Source organism: Castor canadensis, chromosome 5 (assembly GCF_047511655.1).
Source record: "Castor canadensis chromosome 5, mCasCan1.hap1v2, whole genome shotgun sequence".
NCBI classification, from domain to species: Eukaryota; Metazoa; Chordata; class Mammalia; order Rodentia; family Castoridae; genus Castor; species Castor canadensis.
In genome coordinates, this window is record NC_133390.1 from 98,074,520 (window position 1) to 98,094,532 (window position 20,013).

Genomic DNA, 20,013 nt, shown 5'->3' on the forward strand with positions numbered 1-20,013 from the left:
AGAACCTACACAAAGTGCAATGTTTTTCAGCTTTGCAAATCCATCCACAACTTAAAGGGGGTAGGAGACTCATGAGACTGTAGGTCAGAAGAGCTAGGATCACAAATGCACACGGAACTCAGACAAGGACTTAGCCTGTGGAAACTCAGTTTCTTCAACTGAAAAATGTAGGAGTTAGACAAGCGTCCATTACTCTCTAGACTTCTTCAGCCTGAAAATTCTGTCTTGAGAAGCCCCTGGCCTTTTCTAAAGTTGGGTGCAAAATCACCTTCGGCATGTTTTTTGGAATACTGTGTATTAAAGGAAAGTGGATAGGATTTTTTCCTACCTGGTCAATCAATAGTTGCTGAAAAATCTATTCTTTTATTAAGCAATGAGGTTTTAAGAACATCAGCTGAGATCCCACACTAAGGTATCTGTCATGGACTAGCTGTGTTGTGTCAGGCATGCCGCTTAATACTTTGAGCCTGCTTTCCCCAGCTGTAAAATGGGAATAATTCCATGTACCTTATAGTATTGTTGCAAAGATTACTGGTGATATATGAAAAGTTGACAAATGGTTGTTTGATAGGAGCAATTAATAAGATGATAACAATGTGAGGAGAGATGCGTCTCACATGCCTTTTATGTTTAAAGGAAGACAACATTACCTTACTTACTTTTTAAATAATCCTGTGCATAACCGTTTTATAGGCAAAGAAACTGAAGCTAAGGGATAGTGGTTGCCTATCTAGGGCCCTTTTTTAAACTCTCTGATTTCCACACCTACATTTTCCCTATTCACATCTGACCTCCAAGCCACAAAATGAGCACATTTTGTTTTATGTTAATGTTCAGCTATTTGCCCATTCTACCTTTTCACATTTATCCAGAACATATTTTAAAGCACTAAGTGATGGTAGATGTTTTAAAAGTGCCAGGTTATACCTTGTAGCATATGAAGAAGTTTAGAGAAAAGGCTTGAAGATCTGCCATTTCCTTGGTATATGGCCTTTCTACAACCAACTTACCATTTCCATATATGTGTGAAATGATAATGAGAATTCCTACCGACAGTGTTGTTGAGAGAACATGCAAACCTGGACTGAGCAAGGCCCTAAGTTCTCCCTACTTTCATTAACTCTTTCTTATATACCCATCCTATGCTAACCTCTTAGACATTACAGTGAATAGATAAAGGACAATGGGATTTTTTTTTTCAGAATTAGTAGTTTTTAGAAATTTTCCCTCTCATAACAAAACTTCCCTGGACCAAGTCTAGTGCCAAGTCACATAGATGGCACATAGAAAACATTACAGATACGATTAAGGTTATGAAACTTGAGATGGGGAGATTTTCCTGGATTATCCAGAGGGGTCAAATCTAATGTCATGCATTCTTAAAAAGGAAGAATTTCCGGGCTGTTGTCAGCATCAGAGAGATACAGCGTGAGAAGGACTTGACCTGCCATTGCTGGCTGTGAAGATGGAGGACACCATTAGCCAAGGAATGTGGTGGCCTCTGGAGCTAAGAATGATGGCCCTCAGTTTACAGCCAGTATGAAAACACAGAGCTCAATCCTACAACCAGGAGGAATTGAATTCTGCCATCAACCCAAATTTTCTTCTACAGTATCCAGAAAGGAACATAGCCTCCTAACACTTTGATTTCAGTCTGCTGAGACTCATACTGGACTTCTTACCTACAGAACTGTAAGATAAATAAGTTTATATTCTTTAAGCCACTGAATTGGTGGCAATTTGTTACAGTAGCAACAAAAAAGTAACACCAGGAGTAAATAACATAATCTGTTTACAGCAGTGGGCAGGTGTGCAGTAACATAAATACTGCGTACTGGGCTTTGCTGCTATGTTTGCACTGCACCTCACATCAAATTGTAGTGATGGAGAGTATGAGGCAAGTAGCTTAAAGCCCTCCCAAGGTACCTGGACCCATTACTGCTGCTGCGGCTTACTACCTGAAAATTGCTGAAATTCCTATCCTAGGACACAACTTGAGGTGGGTGAAGGATCTGAGGAGAAACCACTCATCAAGTAAATGGAACCCCATCTTAACTTTGGCTGTCTGAGCAAAGGAGTTTTCAATGTCTAGTTACATTTTAAAGGATAATTCAAAATATCTCATGATCTTATACATCATATACCCTATAGTGTGTACGTATGTGTGCATGGGCCCATTTTGTACAGAATATGCTTATATATTATTTATTTCTAATAAGCATATAGTAAATGTTATATGACATATGTATATGTGTATGCATACTTCTTTGGGAGTATATACACATATAATCTTTTTTCCTTGTTTATTATTTAACTTAGTATTTACTAATTGTACAAAATAATAGATTATGGCATTTTCATACATACATACATACTATGTACTTTAAAGATTTTTACCCTGTCTTCTCCCGCTTTGTCCTACCACTGGCCCATACTTCCTCCTCAACTTGTTCTTCTTCTACTTTCAAGTCTTTTTTTAAATCTAGGTTCTGCATATGAGGGAAAACATGCCATATATGTCCGTCTGGTTCTGGTTTATTTTGCTTAACATAAAGATCTCCAATTCCAACCATTTTCCTGCAAATGACATAATTTTGATGTGCTTCATGACTAAATAATACTCCACTGTGTGTATCACATTTTCATTATCTATCTATAAATACATATATTTAGATAGATAGATCACATTTTCAATATTCACTCTTCTGCTGATGGGCACCTAGACTGATTCCATGACTTGGCTGTTGAAGACAATACTGCAACAAACACAGGTATGCATATATTTTTACTGAATGCTGATACTGGCTCTTTCAGGTATATACAGAGGAGTGAGAGATATAGCAGGATCATATGGTAGTTCTAGTTTTAGTTTTTTGAAGAGCCTCCATACTGATTTCTATAGAGGCTGAACTAATTTACATTCCTATTAACAGTGTATAAGGGCTCATTTTACCCACATCCCAGCTAGCATTAGTTGTTGTTTTCTTGATTATAGACGTTCTGACTGAGATGAGATGGAATCTCAGTGTAGTTTTGATTTGCATTTCCTTTATGGCTAAGGATGGTGAACATTTTTTTCATATATTCATTGGCCATTTTTTATTGTCTTTCTTTTGAGAATTGTTTCTTCATTTGTCCATTTATTGATTGGAGTATTTCTTCTTTTGGTTTTTAATTTTTTGAAGTCTTTCTACATTGTAGATAATATTCCCTTGTTGACGAACAGCTTTCAAAGACTTTTCTCCCATTCTGACATTAGTCTCTTCACTCTTATAATTATTTCCTTTGTTGTTCAGAAGCTATTTGATACAATCCCATTTGTCAGTTTTTTTGCTGTTTTCCTGAGCCATTGGAGTACTATTCAGGAAGTTATTGCTTATGCTTATATCTTGAAGTGTTTTCCCCTAGTAGTTTCAAAGTTTCAGGTTTTACATAATACTCTTCAATCCATTTTGAATTGGTTTTTGTACAGGTTGAGAGATAGGAATCTAGTTTCAGTCTTCTACTCAAGAGTATCCAGTTTTCCCAGCACCATTTGTTAAAGAGGCTGTCTTTTCTCCAACATGTTTTTGGTGCCTTTGTCAAGAATCAAATGACTGAAGCTGTATGGGATTATTTCTGGATCTTCTAATGTATTTCATTGTTCTATGTGTCTGTTTTCATGCTGCTTTTGTTACTATGGCTCAGTAGTATAATTTGAAGTCAGGTATTATGATACTCCAGCACTGATCCTTTGCCCAGTGTTGTTTTGGCTACTCAGGTCTCTATGTGCTTCCATATGAATTTAAGGTTTGTCTATTTCTCTGAAGAGTGTCATTAGGACTTTGAGGGGGGATTGCCTTGAACCTGGAGATTGCTTTTGGTAATCTGGTCATCTTCACAATATTAATTCTGCTAATCTATGAACATAGAAGTTCTTTCCATATTCTAGTGTCTTCAATTATTTTCTTCAGGAAAGATGTTTTTGTTGTACAGGGTTGGATTTATTCTATTTTTCAGGCTATTGTGAATAGGATTGTTTTCCTGATTTCTTTTTCAGCCTGTTCATTATTGGTGTATAGAAAACCTATCAAATTTTACATGTTGATTTTATGTCCTGCTACTTAACTGAAAGCATTTATCAGATCTAAGAGTTTTTCTGGTGGAGTTTTGGGGTCCTTTAAGAATAGGATCATATTGTCTGCAAATAAGAGTAATTTGACTTCTTCATTCCCTATTTATTTCCCTATTTCCATCCCTTTTATTTCTTTCTCTTTCCTTATGGCTCTAAGAATTCAAGAGCCATGTTAAATAAGAGTGGAAAGAGTGGACACCCTTGTTTTGTTCATTTTAGAGGAAAAGCTTTCAATTTTCCCCATTTAGTACAATGTTGTCTATAGGTTTCTCATATACAGCCTTTATTATTTTGAGGTACATACCTTTTATTCCTAGTTTCTTCAGAGTTTTTATCATGAAGATATGTTGGATTTTATCAAAGGCTTGTTCTACAAATATTGAGGTGATCATGTGATTTTTGTCCCTGATTTTATGTGCTGTGTTACATTCATTGATTTGTGTATATTGAACCATCCTTGTGTCCCTAGAATGAAACCAATTTGATCACGTCTGATCTTTTTAGTAGGTTGTTGAATTCAGTTTCAAGTATTTGAGAATTTTTGTGTCAAGAAAATTGTTCTATAGTTTTTTGTTGTTGTTGCTGTTGTGTTCTTATCAGTTTTTGGTATCAGAGTAATAGTGGCTTCATACAATGTTTGGTAGAACTCCTTCCCTTTCTATTTTATGGAATAGTTAGAGGAGCATTGGTATTATTTCTTCTTTAAATGCCTGGTAGAATTCATCAGTGAATCCATCTGATACTGGCCTTCTTTGTTGGGAGAATCTTTATTACTCTTCAATCTCATTGCTTGTTATATAAAAAGTCTGGGATCTGTTTAGGTGGTTTACATCCTCTTTGTTCAAATTTGGTAGGTCATGTGTGTCTAGAAATTTATCCATTTCTTCCAAATTTTCCAGTTTATTGGAATGTAAGGTATGTTGGATTTTGTCAAAAGCTTGTTCTGTGTGTATAAAGCAGATCATGTGATTTTTGTCTCTGATTCTATGTGCTATATTACATTTTTTGATTTGCATAGGAGTCATGTTCCCTAATGGTCCTGGATTTCAGGAATATCTGTTATAATATTCATTTTGAATTTTATTAATTTGTGTCTTCTCTATCTTTTTGGTTAGTTTGGCTAAGGGTTTGTCAATCTTACCTTTTCAAAGAATCAACTCTTTGTTTCATTGATTCTTTGTATTGTTCTTGTAGTCTCCATTTCACTAATTTCTGCCCTGATGTTTATTATTTCTATCTACTAATTTTGCATTTAGCCTGTTCTTATTTTTCTAAGAGCTTGAGGTGAATAATTACATTATTTACTTAAGAGCTCTATATTTTTTACAGCACTCATAGCTATAAACTTCCCTCTTAACACTTCCCTTGCTGCATTGTTGAAGTCTTATTTTCATTTGATTCTAGGAATGTGTTTAATTTCCTCCCTGATTTCTTTAGTGACCCACTGATCATTCAAAAGTATATTGTTCAGTCTCCATGGATTTGTATAGTTTCTCTTCATATTGATTTCTTCATATTTATTTCATTAGGATTTTGTAAGATAAAAGAAATTATGTTAATTATTTTGCGTTTGCTAAGATTTGTTTTATGGCCTAAAATGTGCTCCATGGACTGCTGAGGATGCATATTTTGCAAGTGTAGATGTCTGTTAAGTCCTTTTGATCTATGGAGCAGTTTAACTATAAAGTTTGGTGATTTTTTTTTTTTTTTTTGGTCTGGATGATCTATCTATTGGTTAGGGTGGTGAACTGAAGTAATCCACAGTTATTTTATCTAGACCTCTCTGTTCCTTTATGAAGTTGAGTGTATCAATATTTGGTGCATATGTACTTACAAGCACTATAACTTCCTGATGGATTGTTCCCCTTATTAATGTATAATGAGCTTATTTATCACTTCTGACTGATTTTGGCTTGCAACCTTCTTTGCCAGAGATGAGCATAGCTACTCCTGCTTGGTCCAGTCTTCCATTTACTTGGTATATTATCTTCCATCCTTTTACTTTTCGTCTATGTTTACTGGTAAGGTGTTTTTCTTGCAGACAATAAATACGGAGATTTTGTTTTTAAATACAATGAGCCAGTCTGTGTTTTTATTTTTTGGGGGGCAGAGGGGTTATCAGTGGGGTTTGAACTCATGTTTGATCAGCAGATGCTTTACTACTTAAGCCATGAACCCAGCCTTTTTTTCTTTAGATGTTAGGTGGGTTCTTGCATTTTGTCTGCAGCTATCCTTAAGTCATGATCCTCCTAGCTATGCCTCTCATGCAGCTGGCATCACAGGCACACATCCCCATGCCCAGCTGGTATGTGGTCTCACTTTTTCAGGATAAGGGGCTGGGCTCAAACCATGATTCTCCTGATCTTTGCCTCCTGAGTAGGTGGAATTACAGGTATGTGCCACCATGCCCAGTCCTATTCTGTTTCTTTTAATTGGAGAGTTAAGACTACTTACCTTTAGGGGTATTATTAAAAGATATTTTCTGATTCCTGTTGGGGTTTTTTCCTGGTTGATTTAATTACTGTGTATTCTTTTCTTTTTCCCTTATTCATCTTAATTCTCTACTGAGTTGAACATGTTTCGTTCTTTCCTAATTCTCATGTGTCCATCTATTCCTGTCATGAAATTTTTCTTTCTTGAGCTCTAGTTTTTATAACTGTCTTTACTCCTCATCTATGTGTAGGATTCCTTTAAATATCTTTTGCAGTGCTTGCTTAGTGGCCACAAATAGCTTTAGTTTGTGCTTATCTCAGGTCTTTATTTTTACATCTAAATGAGAATTTAGGTGGATATAGTACTCTTAGTTGTTTGTTACTTACTATCAGGGATTGAAATATTTCATTCCATATGTTTCTGGTTGCTACTGAGAGGTCTGATGTAATTCTGATTAGTTTGCCTCTTGTAAGTAAATTGGCATTTTTGTCTTGCTGCTCTCAATATTCTTTGTTCTATGGTCTTGACATTTTAAGTATAATATGATGTTAAAAAGTTATTTTCTGGTCGTGTCTATTTTGGGGTTCTAAATGCCTCATATATTTGAATATTCTTATCTCTTTCTGTTTGGGGGGGAGTTTTCTGATACAATATCATTGAATAGGTTTTCTTTTCAATGCCTTTACTTTTTTATCTCAGCTCTTTCTTCCACCCCATGGACTTGTAGATTTGGTATTTTGATCATGACCTAGCATTCTGGAAAGTGGTGGTCTTGCTTGGTTTTTTTTCCTTTCTTTCTTTTTGCTCTCTGAATGTAATATTTCATCAACCTTGTCCTCAATCTCTGATACTCTCTTAAGCTTGATCTAGTTTATTGCTGATGCTTTCATCCGTATTTTTGTTTGCTTTATTGAGTTTTTCACTTCCAACATTTTCATCTTTTTGTTTGTTTTTCAGAATCTCAATTTCCTTACTGAATTTTTCATCCATGTTGCTGATTTTCTTGCCCAATGTCAAATTGACTTCCCCTTATTTCATTCATCTATTTGTTTGAATCCTCTTCAAGGTCATTGACCATATATATTTATATATTATATCATATCTTTTGTGTCGGCTTGAAGTCCTTTCTTTCAGGGAACAAAGTTGCTAGAAGGAAAAGTTCACAAAAATGCCACCTAAAATTAATGAAAAGAGAGGGAGATTTGTAAATCTGCATATTTCCAATTGCCACCTCAATTCCAATTTTGTAAAAGATCTGGTGTGAGCCTCTGGAGCTCCACATGTAATGACCTCTCTGAATAGGATATGATTTTAGAGCAACTGGACTAAATAACTTCTAGAGTTCTCAGGGTAGTTTGTTGAGGATGACAGTCTAAAATTTCTGATCTCCAGCTTTGTTTTGGGAATTAAAGATTCTAGTTAATTAGCGAGTCTTCATGCTAGAATGGGAGAGATTTACAATCATTTTACAATTTAGACAAAATCTGAAGCTCCTATAGGGGAAGTGAGTTGTGTGGCATATTCTCAGATTAAGAATGGGAAGTGGAATCCATGCTAATTTGATTCATTTATTCATCCAAAAAATATGCTCATTTTATTCCATGCTACTTATTTAAAATTTTAAATTATATACTTATGCATGAAATATTTGTCATAAAATGTATAATACTGCAAATAAAAGAAAAAATATTCCTTTACCACCCTTCTCCAACCTCACATTCCTTCTCAAAGGTCACTATCTTGATGTTTATTCTTCAAGAAAACATTCTGTGAATTACATGTACAAATCAATGAACATTCATGTTTAAGCCTTTAAAAATTGATTAAAAGCTTCCTTTGCCACTTAAAAATAAGTCAGTATATACAATCACATCATTCTTTTAAACTGCTACATAGCATGTTGAATATATCTGACGTATGTATCATGGTGCATCTGAATCTATTGATCATTTTCCACTGAACGACACTTAGGCTCATTGTGTAATTTTTGCTATTGTACACACACTTGCACGCACACACACACATAATGCTGTACTAAATATCCTTGTATGTGAATTTATATGTTTTTATCTTGGCAGTTTTGTTCCTTTAGCAGCAATTCTAGTTCTTAGTTCTGATTTTTAATCTTAAAATGTATATATGTAAAAGGATATTTGATTCCTCCCCTGGAAAAAAAATTTTCAAGCTTATTTCAGTTCTAGCACTATAAAGACAATGATGAATTGATGAACGGCTTTCACATTCTTGTATGAATAACATCTGACCAAGTGCAGGGCATATAGTAAATGTGTATCAAGGGTAAAGAGCCAGCCTGTGGAGCCTGCTAGAAGTTCATGTCACACCCTGATGGGATGTTGGGTAACTTAAACTGTGTAGTGTCACTTTCCCAGCTCTGTGTTTCATCCCCAGATTACTGGAACCTTGGTTTTCACTGTCTTCACTGCCGTGCTGAGTTCCTTCCAGTTTGGATATGACATTGGTGTGATCAATGCACCTCAAGAGGCAAGTGAAAAATGTACAAGTTCTTTTGGGGGTAAGTTCTATCAGTTTCTCCTGTGTGAGGGTAGCATACATTCCTCACCCATGGAGATAAAGGCTGTCCACGTGGGAGACATGAGGTAATCCTAGCCTGCTAAGTACAATGTGCATGATTCCAAAGCTGATAACTTGGCCTTGACTTCTCAGTTAACAACTCTCACAGAAAAGATGAGTAATAAATAACTTCATCTCTGGCTCTGCTGTTTGCTGAGCTCACAGAAAACCCTAACTAGAATTCCATGTGCTCAGGAATGTTTAAAAATAAGAGAACATTACAGCCTTCAGTCTCAACCCTTATCCATGGACAAATGGAAAATGCCTGGGAATACGAGATCACATTGTGCTTTATTCAGTGCACATTTATTGAATACCTACTTATTTGCATCAAGCACTTTAACATATGCTCTCCCTAACTTTAGGAGCCCTAACACTAAAGAATTATATTCCTTCCTCCCATTCCTGTTTCTGTAGGTCATTCACCAAAAAAACTGGGTTTTCTCCATTATGAATATTTGCATAATTTTTTAATCACATAATTTCTACCATTTTTCTCATTTATTTTGTGTGATCCCTACCCAGGAAAGGGATCTAATTCTTTTCAGCACCTCTCACCTATTATTGGGGAAACCAGTACTTAATTCTCCTATGCTCTAACTCAGTCTTGTGAAGTCACAGGATTGATGTCTTGTTCCTCTTCCTATTGCCTGTATCAGGCACAGGAACTCAGTAATGTGTTGAGAGAGAGAGAGAGAGAGAGAGAGAGAGAGAGAGAGAGAGAAAGCACTTTGGTGGGGAAGGGATGTCATAAGGTAAAGGAACAAGCATTTTTCTTGTTGGATGCCTTCTGTGAATCCATCATGTTTAATCTGCTTCTCTTACAGTATTGACACCCAAGGACAATGCAAGATACTGCAGTGTTAATGTGTGAAATGTGTGCTGGCCACTATGCATTACCTGAAAAGGACTCTCCCAGGCCAAAAGATATGCAGCCATTAGATGCACATCATCAGAAATATGACAGGTCTCACTCTAGCTAAGATCCAGGGAATAATGCTGGGGGTCAGAGACCAGGGTCAAATCTTTTTTCTGTGGTTGACGACAGTATGTGCCAGTTTAGCAGGCTGCTTAACGTTCAGCTCATCATCACTATGACTGTAGCTTGTGGAACATCCTTCTTTTCCTTCTCCCTTTCCTTTCTCCTCCTCCTTCTCTTTCTTTTTTTGTTTTATGTTATTTTTCAGATAGGGTCTTGCTTTTTGCCTAGGGCCAGCCTCAGACAGCAATCCTCCTACTTATGGTCTCGTGCATAGCTGGGATGACAGGTGCACCAGTACATCAGGCATATTTTGTTGAGATGCGGGCTTACTGATTTTTTTGCCCAGATTGGCCTGGAACCATGATCGGCTGACTCTCCACCTCCTGAATAAGAGATTACAGGTTTAAGCCACAGTACCCAGCCTCTTCCTATTTTTGTGGAATACCTTTTCATATTCTTACTTAAGCCATCCTTTCCAGTCTTAGAAGGAAAATGTAGATCTCCCCTCCTTCAATTCATGTCCCTGAGCCAGAGTTGAAAACAGGAACCCCCCTACTGACATTCAGGTTAGTGTCCTCTCTGCAGGGCCTTCCTTCTATGTTTAAAGAGCCATTTAAACATCATTAAATAAGAATGGCCATTCAGGTCTTCCATTTTTTGTTTATTAATTGAATGACAATTTGAATTATTTTACGGTATTTTAAAATTTTTACAGCTATGAAAATCATAGATCTCTATTACAGAGAACATAAGAAAAATCACCCACAGTTTTTCTATACTATAGAACAAACTGCTAAGAACATTTTAGATTTCCCTTCAAGCCTTTTCTCCATGCATTTTATCCATACGGAGCAGCCATCTAGTAAGGCAAAAGTCTTGATCAGAGCTCTTTTATTAGAGAATGTCAATTTTCCCTATTACCCAACTGGCTTTACCTAACAGGTAAAGCCATAACTGGTGACAGAGAACAGCTATAATCCAGATCCTTGTCAGAGAGGGCCCTTCCAGCTCACTGTAGCTGGACAGTGATCAAACCATCACTGAGAAGAATGTGGGAGAAAGATGGTCTGAAGCATGTGCTTCTACTTAATTATACTTTGGTATCCTATTTGCCTCTACCAAAGTGCATTATAAAATATGGCTCTGTGAAACTTAGTTTTGAACACTGTTCCTTCTCTTGTGCACTGAACTCAGTGAGGATCACAGAAGTCTTCATAGCTTCTCAGGGTCCACTGTGTTGTTTTATCTTTGAAATCCTTCAATCATAGACTTGATTGTTTCTCTCACTTTGCATTATCTGCTAGGAAGTTTATGGCTAAACTCTTATCTCCCCTCTACCAAGTATACAACACCTAGTATTTGAATTTTGTATAATACTACCTTAATTTTTTACTCTCATTTTATCTTTGCCAATCTTTTTTCTTTTATGCTTCTATTAAAATATTTAAGTCAATTTAAATTCTGCTGTGCAGAGGTAACACATCTTTTTATTTTCAATTTAGATACTTTCCAACAATTAAAACTTGAAACATTTTTCAAAAAAAAAACAAACCCAGATTTCTGGCTTCTATTTGAAAAACTATAGGTAATCCAACACAGTTTTGCCTTTATAGCTTCCTCATTTAGGTGGGCCAAATACTACCCTTCCACAAGCTAAGCACTTGTCATCATATCCCAAGTAGTAGAGAATGCATTTCAGAGCTCCCTGTTCATTAAGATACTCCATGCCTTCTCACTCATTTGTTCCTACCTGGTTTCTTTAGGCTGGATTTGTGACCTCTATTTTATAGGATATGGTCAACCATAAATAAATCTATCCATGTTTGTATGTTTATAACACATGTATTTGGAATGGTCCTGTTTAAATACCTAACAAACATTCTAAAGGAAAATGAACAAAAATATATAGAACATTTGAAATACTGGATTTATGTTTATTTTATGTTCTCAGATAATAATATCCCACTATAGACATGTTTTGGGTGTTCCACTAGACGACCGAAAGGCTACCAACAACTATGCTATCAACAGGACAGATTCTTTGCCCTCAGTCACACCACCAGCAGACCTAATACTAACCCCTTGGGGTGAGGAAGAGACTGTGACATCTGTTGGTGTAGTCACCATGCTCTGGTCCCTGTCTGTGTCCAGCTTTGCAGTTGGTGGCATGGTTGCATCATTCTTCGGTGGGTGGCTTGGAGACAAGCTTGGAAGGTAGGCAAATTTCATAAATAAGCATAAACACAGAACCCTTAGTGTTTCTATGTTAGAATTTGTTTAGAAAGATGCCATCTTTCCTTTTATGGAATAGTCTCAGCATTGTTTTTTTCAACTCATAATCCTATGAAGTAGATAAATGTTAGACCTAATCAGTAGCAAATGCTGCTTCACTAATCTAGTTAATTATGGAGGCGTTTACAGAAAACGTGTTTTGGTGTACATCTCTAGATAATCACCTTGATCTTCTGGCTTTGTAAGTTATAAAGTGTGTTAGGAAACCATTACACAAATGGTCAATGCAGAAACTCAGTAGAAGAGCCTACACTGGAATTTTTAATCTGTGAACCCGTTGTTTACTTCATCAAATCACGCCATTTTTCAGACATCAAGGTTACATTTTTAACTTAGAAACTGGAATTTGGATCAGTCAAGTTGTTAGGTCAAGTCAAAATCGCCAGTAGCCCCATGCTAGGGGTTCCTAGCTGCTCCTGTCACTGCTATCTCAAAGTATCTACTAGAGATGAAGCAAGATGAAGCATTTCTCAACTCCAGCTTCTATTACATGTTTGTTTTGGCTTAAAAATATCAGTGGAGCTCCTTTACCCTTGAGTTGCATTTAGTCATATGATGTACTAAGGCTGTTGGGGTTTCCTACCCTATAAAGGGAAGAAATAAAGCTAGAAAATCAAATGTTTCCTTAGGTTTATTTCTTGATGTTTGAGCCCAGCTTTTGTGTATTAATTTTCTTTCATTCTCATGATAAAAATAATAGATGACACATATGGCAAATTTAGGAAATGCACAACTTTTGAAGGAGTAAGTAAAAGTATAGTAACTAGCTTAATAATTCTGGATGATAAGTCATGCCATTTTTATAATTCCTACTATAAATTATAGTTTTAGCTCTCTAGTTATTAAAATTCTAATAATTTCTTCCTCTTGTACTGGAAAGTTATATAGTAAGACTATAAGGAGTTTTCTTAGTTAAAGGGTATCATAGTAACCTAAGTTTTATTTTTGTTATTTGAAAGGAGTTTCCATCACAATAAAAGAAAGTAATCAGTTTCTTACATTGTTATCAACTAACTAGTGTTTGGTTGAACTTTAAATCAGAATAAGTAAAAAAAAAACAGAATTAACAAACTGACTTTCATCATTTAAAAACTAAAAATCATTTCAACTTGTACCAAATTGGTTTAAATAGTAAATGGAGAATTTTCTAGATTATTTCTAAAGCAAATCAAATTAAGCAAAACTAAATTTTAAAATATGAACAATTCTTTTAGAAGCTACTTCTCATCCCTAAAGAAAATTTTAAAAGCCCTGTCCCCCATTCAGAGATGAGTTTCTGACAGTTTAATGACTTACCCATAACGTTTAAGTAGGATCCTAGTAATGAAGCCCAAAAGCATATCCTCTGCAGTCTTATGACTGCAAACGATCTCAAATGACCCAAATGATCTCAAATGACCTATTATTTGTAAAGGAAAGTGAGACTTCTTCTAACTCTCAGTAAAAGATTTATCTCCCTTGAAAACAGCCATAAAACTCATCATTTCAACTTAAGAATTAAGACAGAGTTCAGTGTGTCCCATAAAACTATCTTTTTACAGGGAGAGTCACGAGAAACAACATGATTATCCTTACTGCCATGACCACTTCTCCACTAAATAAATAAAAGTATATTCCTTCCATCAGTTTCTTAAAAAAACTTTCCTCACAATTGTGTGACATAGTCAGTAGAGGTCTATGGCAACCATTTTTATAGATTTGGGCTTCCAAGATCAATTCTTCCAGAAGTTGCATACTTGTAATTCAAGACCGTGATCTATGCCATCCATATTACCACAAGTTAAAGAAGGTATATATAGTAAATGGAACTCACAGGGCTACACTCAGTGTAGCTCAGTGGAAGACTGCTTGCCTTCCATGTGTGAGAGCCTAGGTTTGAACCCCACCACAAAATAAGTTAGTTTTTTTTTTCATACCTGTTCATTCGGATTCTTTTATTTTATTCATATATATACATGCATATATGTATATACATATAAGTATATACAAGTATATATATATATATATATGCATATATATCTTCCTAACCTTGATGAAGGTTTTTGTGTATTTTTAAAAATTTATATTACATTGGTTGACATTAACTCATAGATTCTGGAAACATGCTGGCATATAGTGTTAAAATAAGGATAATTATAATTATGAAAGTATTTAAACATACTTTAAAAGTATGTTTTAATTACTTCCAAAAACTTGATAGGAAAGGAAATTTACTTTGAGAGTTCTCCTATCTGTATCAACTAAAAACCTTTACTACTGAAAAAAAATAAACAAGTTATGGATTACAATGACAGAATTAAATTTATCTATCACCACATAATTATTCTTTAAAACAATCACCTTGTAGAAAAATTAGTTAACTGTTTTTAAAAGTGTCAGAAATGTTATCTTAAGTCAAATTAGTGATCATCAAGTGAATCATCTATTTAAAGGTGGCAATCAGGTGTATGAAAGCTAACTTCTCTCATAAATATTACTTATTTTTAGTAGATTAGTCTACAGATGAGTTAAAGTAGCAATCTTGGTTCAAGGTTCAAAAACTAGCTTTTTAAGCAAAATTAAAACAATTGTTTCTTAGGTAAAAATCTCAACATCCTCTGAAAGAAAATGATTTTATCAAGTTTTGATGCTGAATTTATAATCTTTGCTTTTTAAATTTTCAGAATCAAAGCCCTGTTGGTAGCAAACAGTTTTTCATTAATTGGAGCTCTCTTGATGGGGTTTTCCAAATTGGGACCATCTCATGTTCTTATAATTGCAGGAAGAAGTATATCAGGAGTCTACTGTGGTAAGTTTCTCTTCTCTCTCTGTCTCTCTCTCATTCTCTCTCTCTCTCTCTCTCTTTCTCTCTCACACACACACACAATCTTTGAAATTTTGTCTACAGGCAATGTGGTAACATGAAGGGAAATTTTTGAGCCTAGGGTGGCAGCAGAGAAGGAACGGCAATAGTCTGTCAGTGGACTGAGACCATTAAGTGGGGATTGTAATGCTATCTACATTCCTATCTGCTACAATAACATCATTTCTAGTAGCCTGATCTCAAAGACAAATTATTTAACTTTTGACTCTCAAATTCTTCACAAATGAAATGAAGAGGATAATGATATCTACTCTACAGGGTGACTGTGAGAATGACATTTGGTGGACTCCAGTAAATGCTATTATTTTGTGGTGCAGTAGACAGTAGAAGACTCCTAAACTCAGATTCCCAAATCTGCCCCTGTGACTTAGCTGACTGTGTTTCTCTCATGTCTGACAAGACTTGGAAACCTGGGCCCATCTCTTACTTATCCCATATTTCCTTAGCCCTGTCTGAGTGCAGACATGATTTTGTGAAGCATTAAAGTAGTGGTGTCTACAGGGACAGAGAATCAGGCAGAAACAGCCAGCAGAATTCAAAATAAAGGAGTGGTACCCCTCTTATGAACTTTATGTCTGAACTGCAAGTTCTTGGAGACAGTGTTTCAATCTTTCTGAAACAACCACTTGGCATTCAATGTGTAAAACAAATGGACAAATATTTAACTTCTTAATGCAAATGAATCTTCAGTTCTGATGGTTATGGTCTGACCTTTTAACCCATTTTTCATAAATTGGAGTTGCCCTTCAAAGCACTAATCTACTAGGGTGAGGAAGGAATGGTGAGGGCACTGAATTTGCATAGAAAGTATTTCTAACACACCTACAGAAAAGACTGCAATTCCATGTGGCTCCAATGATGAACTGAAGCAAAAGCCTAAAATACTCACACATTAATAATTAAATGTCTCTTTTCATTATTTTCAATGTTAATACAAATAACTTAACATCCTGGTAGCTTTATCAAGATGAAGAGCCAACTCACATATGAAAAAGCTGTGGATTCAGAGTGAATCAATGCTGGCACTTTCTCTGCCTGGCCTTATATAGATTAATTAATCTGAGCCTCAGTTTCTATAAAATGCAGATAGTAACACTATGAATGAGGACCAAATCATGATTCTTCTTTCTTTCCTTTTTCTTTTTAAAAAAATGCAGTGTAAAAAAATCACAATTTTTTTTTTTTGCAAAATTGAAAACAAACACTATAAACATATTGCAGAACTTGCATTGTGAAGCAGCATGGACTTTACAACTACTTTCAAAATTGTGTTTTGTGGCTGTGGATGTAGCTTAGTGGTAGAGCATTTGCCTAGCATGTGCAAGGAGCTGGGTATAATCCACAATGCCATAAAAATTATTTTTGCCTCTAAAAATTATAAATATAATTTGACCATGTGTTCCTGTGACTTAAAACCTAGGAGCTTACGTATTATTTTGTATTTGAGGTATAGTACTGGGTATTAACACAAAGACGGTACATCCTTGAATAGGGTCACATATTAGAATTATATGTCATATATAAAATTTGAAAGATAATTGCCCAAAGCATCTTTTGCATAATGACCATCCGCTTCCATATGCTGGTCTCCAAGAAGAAAACTCTGAAGATCTTTTTTTTAATTCTTAAGACCACACCAAACACTCTGTCAGCAAATGGCTGGACGCAGCACCATTCCCAACATGACTAATTATGTGTGCACTTAAAAAAGCTACAGAAGACAGAACAGTCTACTGCTTTTCTATTTTTGTTTGTTCCTTTAAGCACCAAATGCCTTTCATCAAATAAAATCTTTCCTAATATTTGGATGGAATAAAGAAGCTAAGTCTCTCTGATTGGAGCAACTGGGGAGGATTCCTTCAGGTCTTTAACCTCTTCCATCTCTCTTCACCCCCATCATCAGCCCAACCGTGATCCATAAAACACTTCTACGTGCAGAGATTAAGCTAGGCTTTTGGTTCTCATGCTAATGCTCTAATGCACTGTGATTGTGGGCAAGTCATTTCTCACCTCTCTCAAGAAGTTGGCTGTTAATGTTCTAATTTCCTATAATCTCGAGTCCAGACTAAGAATATTTCTAAAACATTCTTCAGTCTCTTCTCAAGACAACCTAAGGCATTATTGGGCAAACTAAACAATAACATGAGCTATTTTCTAACTAAAACAACACTATGAGGGGTTGCCAAATACATGACTAAGCATTTAAGGGGTATCAACTTTTTTTTTTTTTTTTTTTTGCAAAAACTGTGTCGATGGCTGGGACAAGAGCTCTTCCTTCCAAGGGAGTTGGGGAGTTTCAGTCAGGACACTGGTTGTACTTAAACCAAATTATTGTTATTGTGATTTTCCTAGCTGCACTTTAACATTTGTATGTTCATGTTTCTTGCAGGGCTAATTTCAGGGCTGGTTCCAATGTATATTGGTGAAATTGCTCCAACCACGCTCAGGGGTGCTCTTGGCACTCTTCATCAACTGGCCATTGTCACCGGCATTCTTATAAGTCAGGTAAAAGCTCCTTATCCCGTACTGTACCCATCTTCTACTTCATCTGACCTCTGCCTTCCTGACTGTCCACTCTCACTGTGTATCAGCACAGATTTTTAAAAAATTCTAACAGTGGTAGTGGAGGTGCTGTAGAAACATAGGCTTTTAAACTTAAATTATTACCACTCCTCACTTTTCTCCTTGAAGTTGTTGGTAGGATTGGCACTGGAGATTAAACTTCCAATACTATTCCAGAAGTAAAATTTTCCATTTAGATTTCATGGAATAACAAACTTCAAAATTCTGACTGCCTTGTTTCTTTTTTGAGCATTTTACCTGGAAATCTAATATGCAGATGATTGTCACAGGAGCTCCTGCTCATCTGACTGTATCCCTTCTTTTTACCTTGTGGTCTCAGAAGTCTTTGGAACCCCTGATGATCTAGAAGAAAGTCTGTAAACAATTCCAATAAAGATCATAAATCTGGCTCTCATCACATAACTTTTTCATCTATGTAATTCCATTCTATTAAAATTCTGGGAAATCAAGAAGGAATTTTAAAGTAAAGCCCCAACCAACCTTGGTTCATCCAATTGAACATTTAGGTTGGAAATCAGCCCAGCTTTTAAAAACATGTTTGATAGCTAAAGCAACATGCAGTTATAGTCTCTAGGCAATCAGATTGAATAATGTTATATTAAAGTGTCCAATTGGAGTTAATGAAAACAAGCCTAGATGAATTGTTTGTCAAACAAACTGTCCCTGATTTCATTAAGGTAAGATACACTAATAGTTTCCATCTTATGCTTTCATGAACCAAGGTTGTTAGGAATTACTATTAAATAACTAGCAGACTCAAAGTGTTGTACATGCCTCTGATATGCTTCCTTCTTATCCTTTCAGATTGTTGGCCTAGACTTTATCCTGGGCAGTCATGATCTGTGGCACATCCTGCTTGGCCTGTCTGCTGTGCCAGCCCTCCTTCAGTGTCTGCTACTATTATTCTGTCCAGAAAGCCCCAGATACCTTTATATCACATTGGAAGAGGAAGTCAAAGCAAAGAAAAGTAAGTCTGTAGCTAGTTTTTCTATCTTCCTATTGTTTTGGAATTACCAGTTGCTCAGGAAATTAGTTTTGATGCCTTCCAAATGAAGTCAGTGACTACATATAAGAAGGATGTGCCAAACCACTTTGATATGATTGGTGAATGCCATTTCATACCTTTAAGCATTCACTCGAGCTCAAACCAGAAGATCACATGTACAGTACTAAACTTAACCAAAGGCTTCCACAAGACTGTTCCAAGCATTACAATTCTATGATAACGAGAATCATCATTTTCTCTGTCATAAGATAAAGGCAAATATTCTGTGCTTTTCTTAAAATTAAAGAGAATTTAATTTAACAAAAAAGAATTTCCAACTCCCATGTGATTAAATCATAGAAAGGGATTTGCAGAACTGTAGCTCTTTCATGAATATAATAAAAATAAATTTATTTTGTTTGATCTGAGTTATTTCAACCTGATCATTTTGGGGGCAGGCTTGAAGAGACTCAGAGGAAGTGATGATGTCACCAAAGATATTAATGATATGAAAAAAGAAAAAGAAGAAGCATCAAGTGAACAGAAAGTCTCCATAATTCAACTCTTCACCAATTCCAGCTACCGGCAGCCTATCATAGTGGCACTGATGCTGCACGTGGCTCAGCAGTTCTCTGGAGTCAATGGTGTAAGTTGAAGAACATCTTCTAACTGTAAAGAAGCAAAGTGAATTGTGACAGGGAAAGAGGAATAAGTTTAAATACCTAGAGGACTTTTAAAATGCTGACATCAAGTGTTACTACACAAATGTCTGTTAACTGATAATTTTCCTTACTTTGTTTCAATGTCTTTTTAAAATGTGAACAATCAATGGTATTTTAGTTCTATTAAGATGAATGTAAAAGGCAAAAACTATAATAAATGCAAGGAAGCAAAATTATACTACTTTCCCCAAAATGCCTAAATTATAGGAGTTGAGTGTGAAATTTACGGTTTCTGATAATGTAGGCGAAAAGGAGTCCACGATTTCCTTTATTTATTTAAATGAAGTTACCACATAAGCTAAGTGCAAAGAACAGTTTCTTCCCAGCAACAAACTTCTACTGTATTTGGAAAGATAACATGTAATATAAAGAACAGAATGGGTTGGTGAATGAGGGTAGTGGACCAGACATTATTGAAAAAGTATGCTGAGTAATAAACTAGCCAGC

The 20,013-nt window shown here is 35.7% G+C and overlaps 1 protein-coding gene and 1 long non-coding RNA gene across 14 annotated transcripts in view; one reads left to right on the forward strand and one right to left on the reverse strand.

Annotated features, from left to right (window-relative positions):
* Slc2a2 (solute carrier family 2 member 2) overlaps positions 1–20,013 on the forward strand; it is a 30,816-nt gene that overhangs the window by 1,720 nt on the left and 9,083 nt on the right. Inside the window, exons 2-8 of one of the 6 annotated variants that reach the window (XM_074073793.1) lie at positions 1,388–1,692; positions 8,957–9,080; positions 12,073–12,335; positions 15,077–15,201; positions 17,666–17,781; positions 18,664–18,826; positions 19,303–19,490. In XM_074073793.1, the coding sequence (XP_073929894.1) occupies positions 9,036–9,080; positions 12,073–12,335; positions 15,077–15,201; positions 17,666–17,781; positions 18,664–18,826; positions 19,303–19,490 (900 nt within the window). In that variant the 5' untranslated portion in view covers positions 1,388–1,692; positions 8,957–9,035. Of the gene's footprint in view, positions 1–1,387; positions 1,693–1,728; positions 2,000–2,301; positions 2,772–8,956; positions 9,081–12,072; positions 12,336–15,076; positions 15,202–17,665; positions 17,782–18,663; positions 18,827–19,302; positions 19,491–20,013 lie in introns of those variants that run through there. The other 5 variants (XM_074073794.1, XM_074073795.1, XM_074073789.1 and 2 more) reach the window with 5 other exon arrangements.
* LOC141423296 (uncharacterized) overlaps positions 5,771–20,013 on the reverse strand; it is an 86,171-nt gene continuing 71,928 nt past the window's right edge. For 7 of the 8 annotated variants that reach the window (XR_012448039.1, XR_012448033.1, XR_012448036.1 and 4 more), the window contains one exon: positions 19,230–19,513. This is a non-coding gene — a long non-coding RNA (uncharacterized lncRNA). Of the gene's footprint in view, positions 7,723–18,096; positions 19,514–20,013 lie in introns of those variants that run through there. The other variant, XR_012448034.1, reaches the window with a different exon arrangement.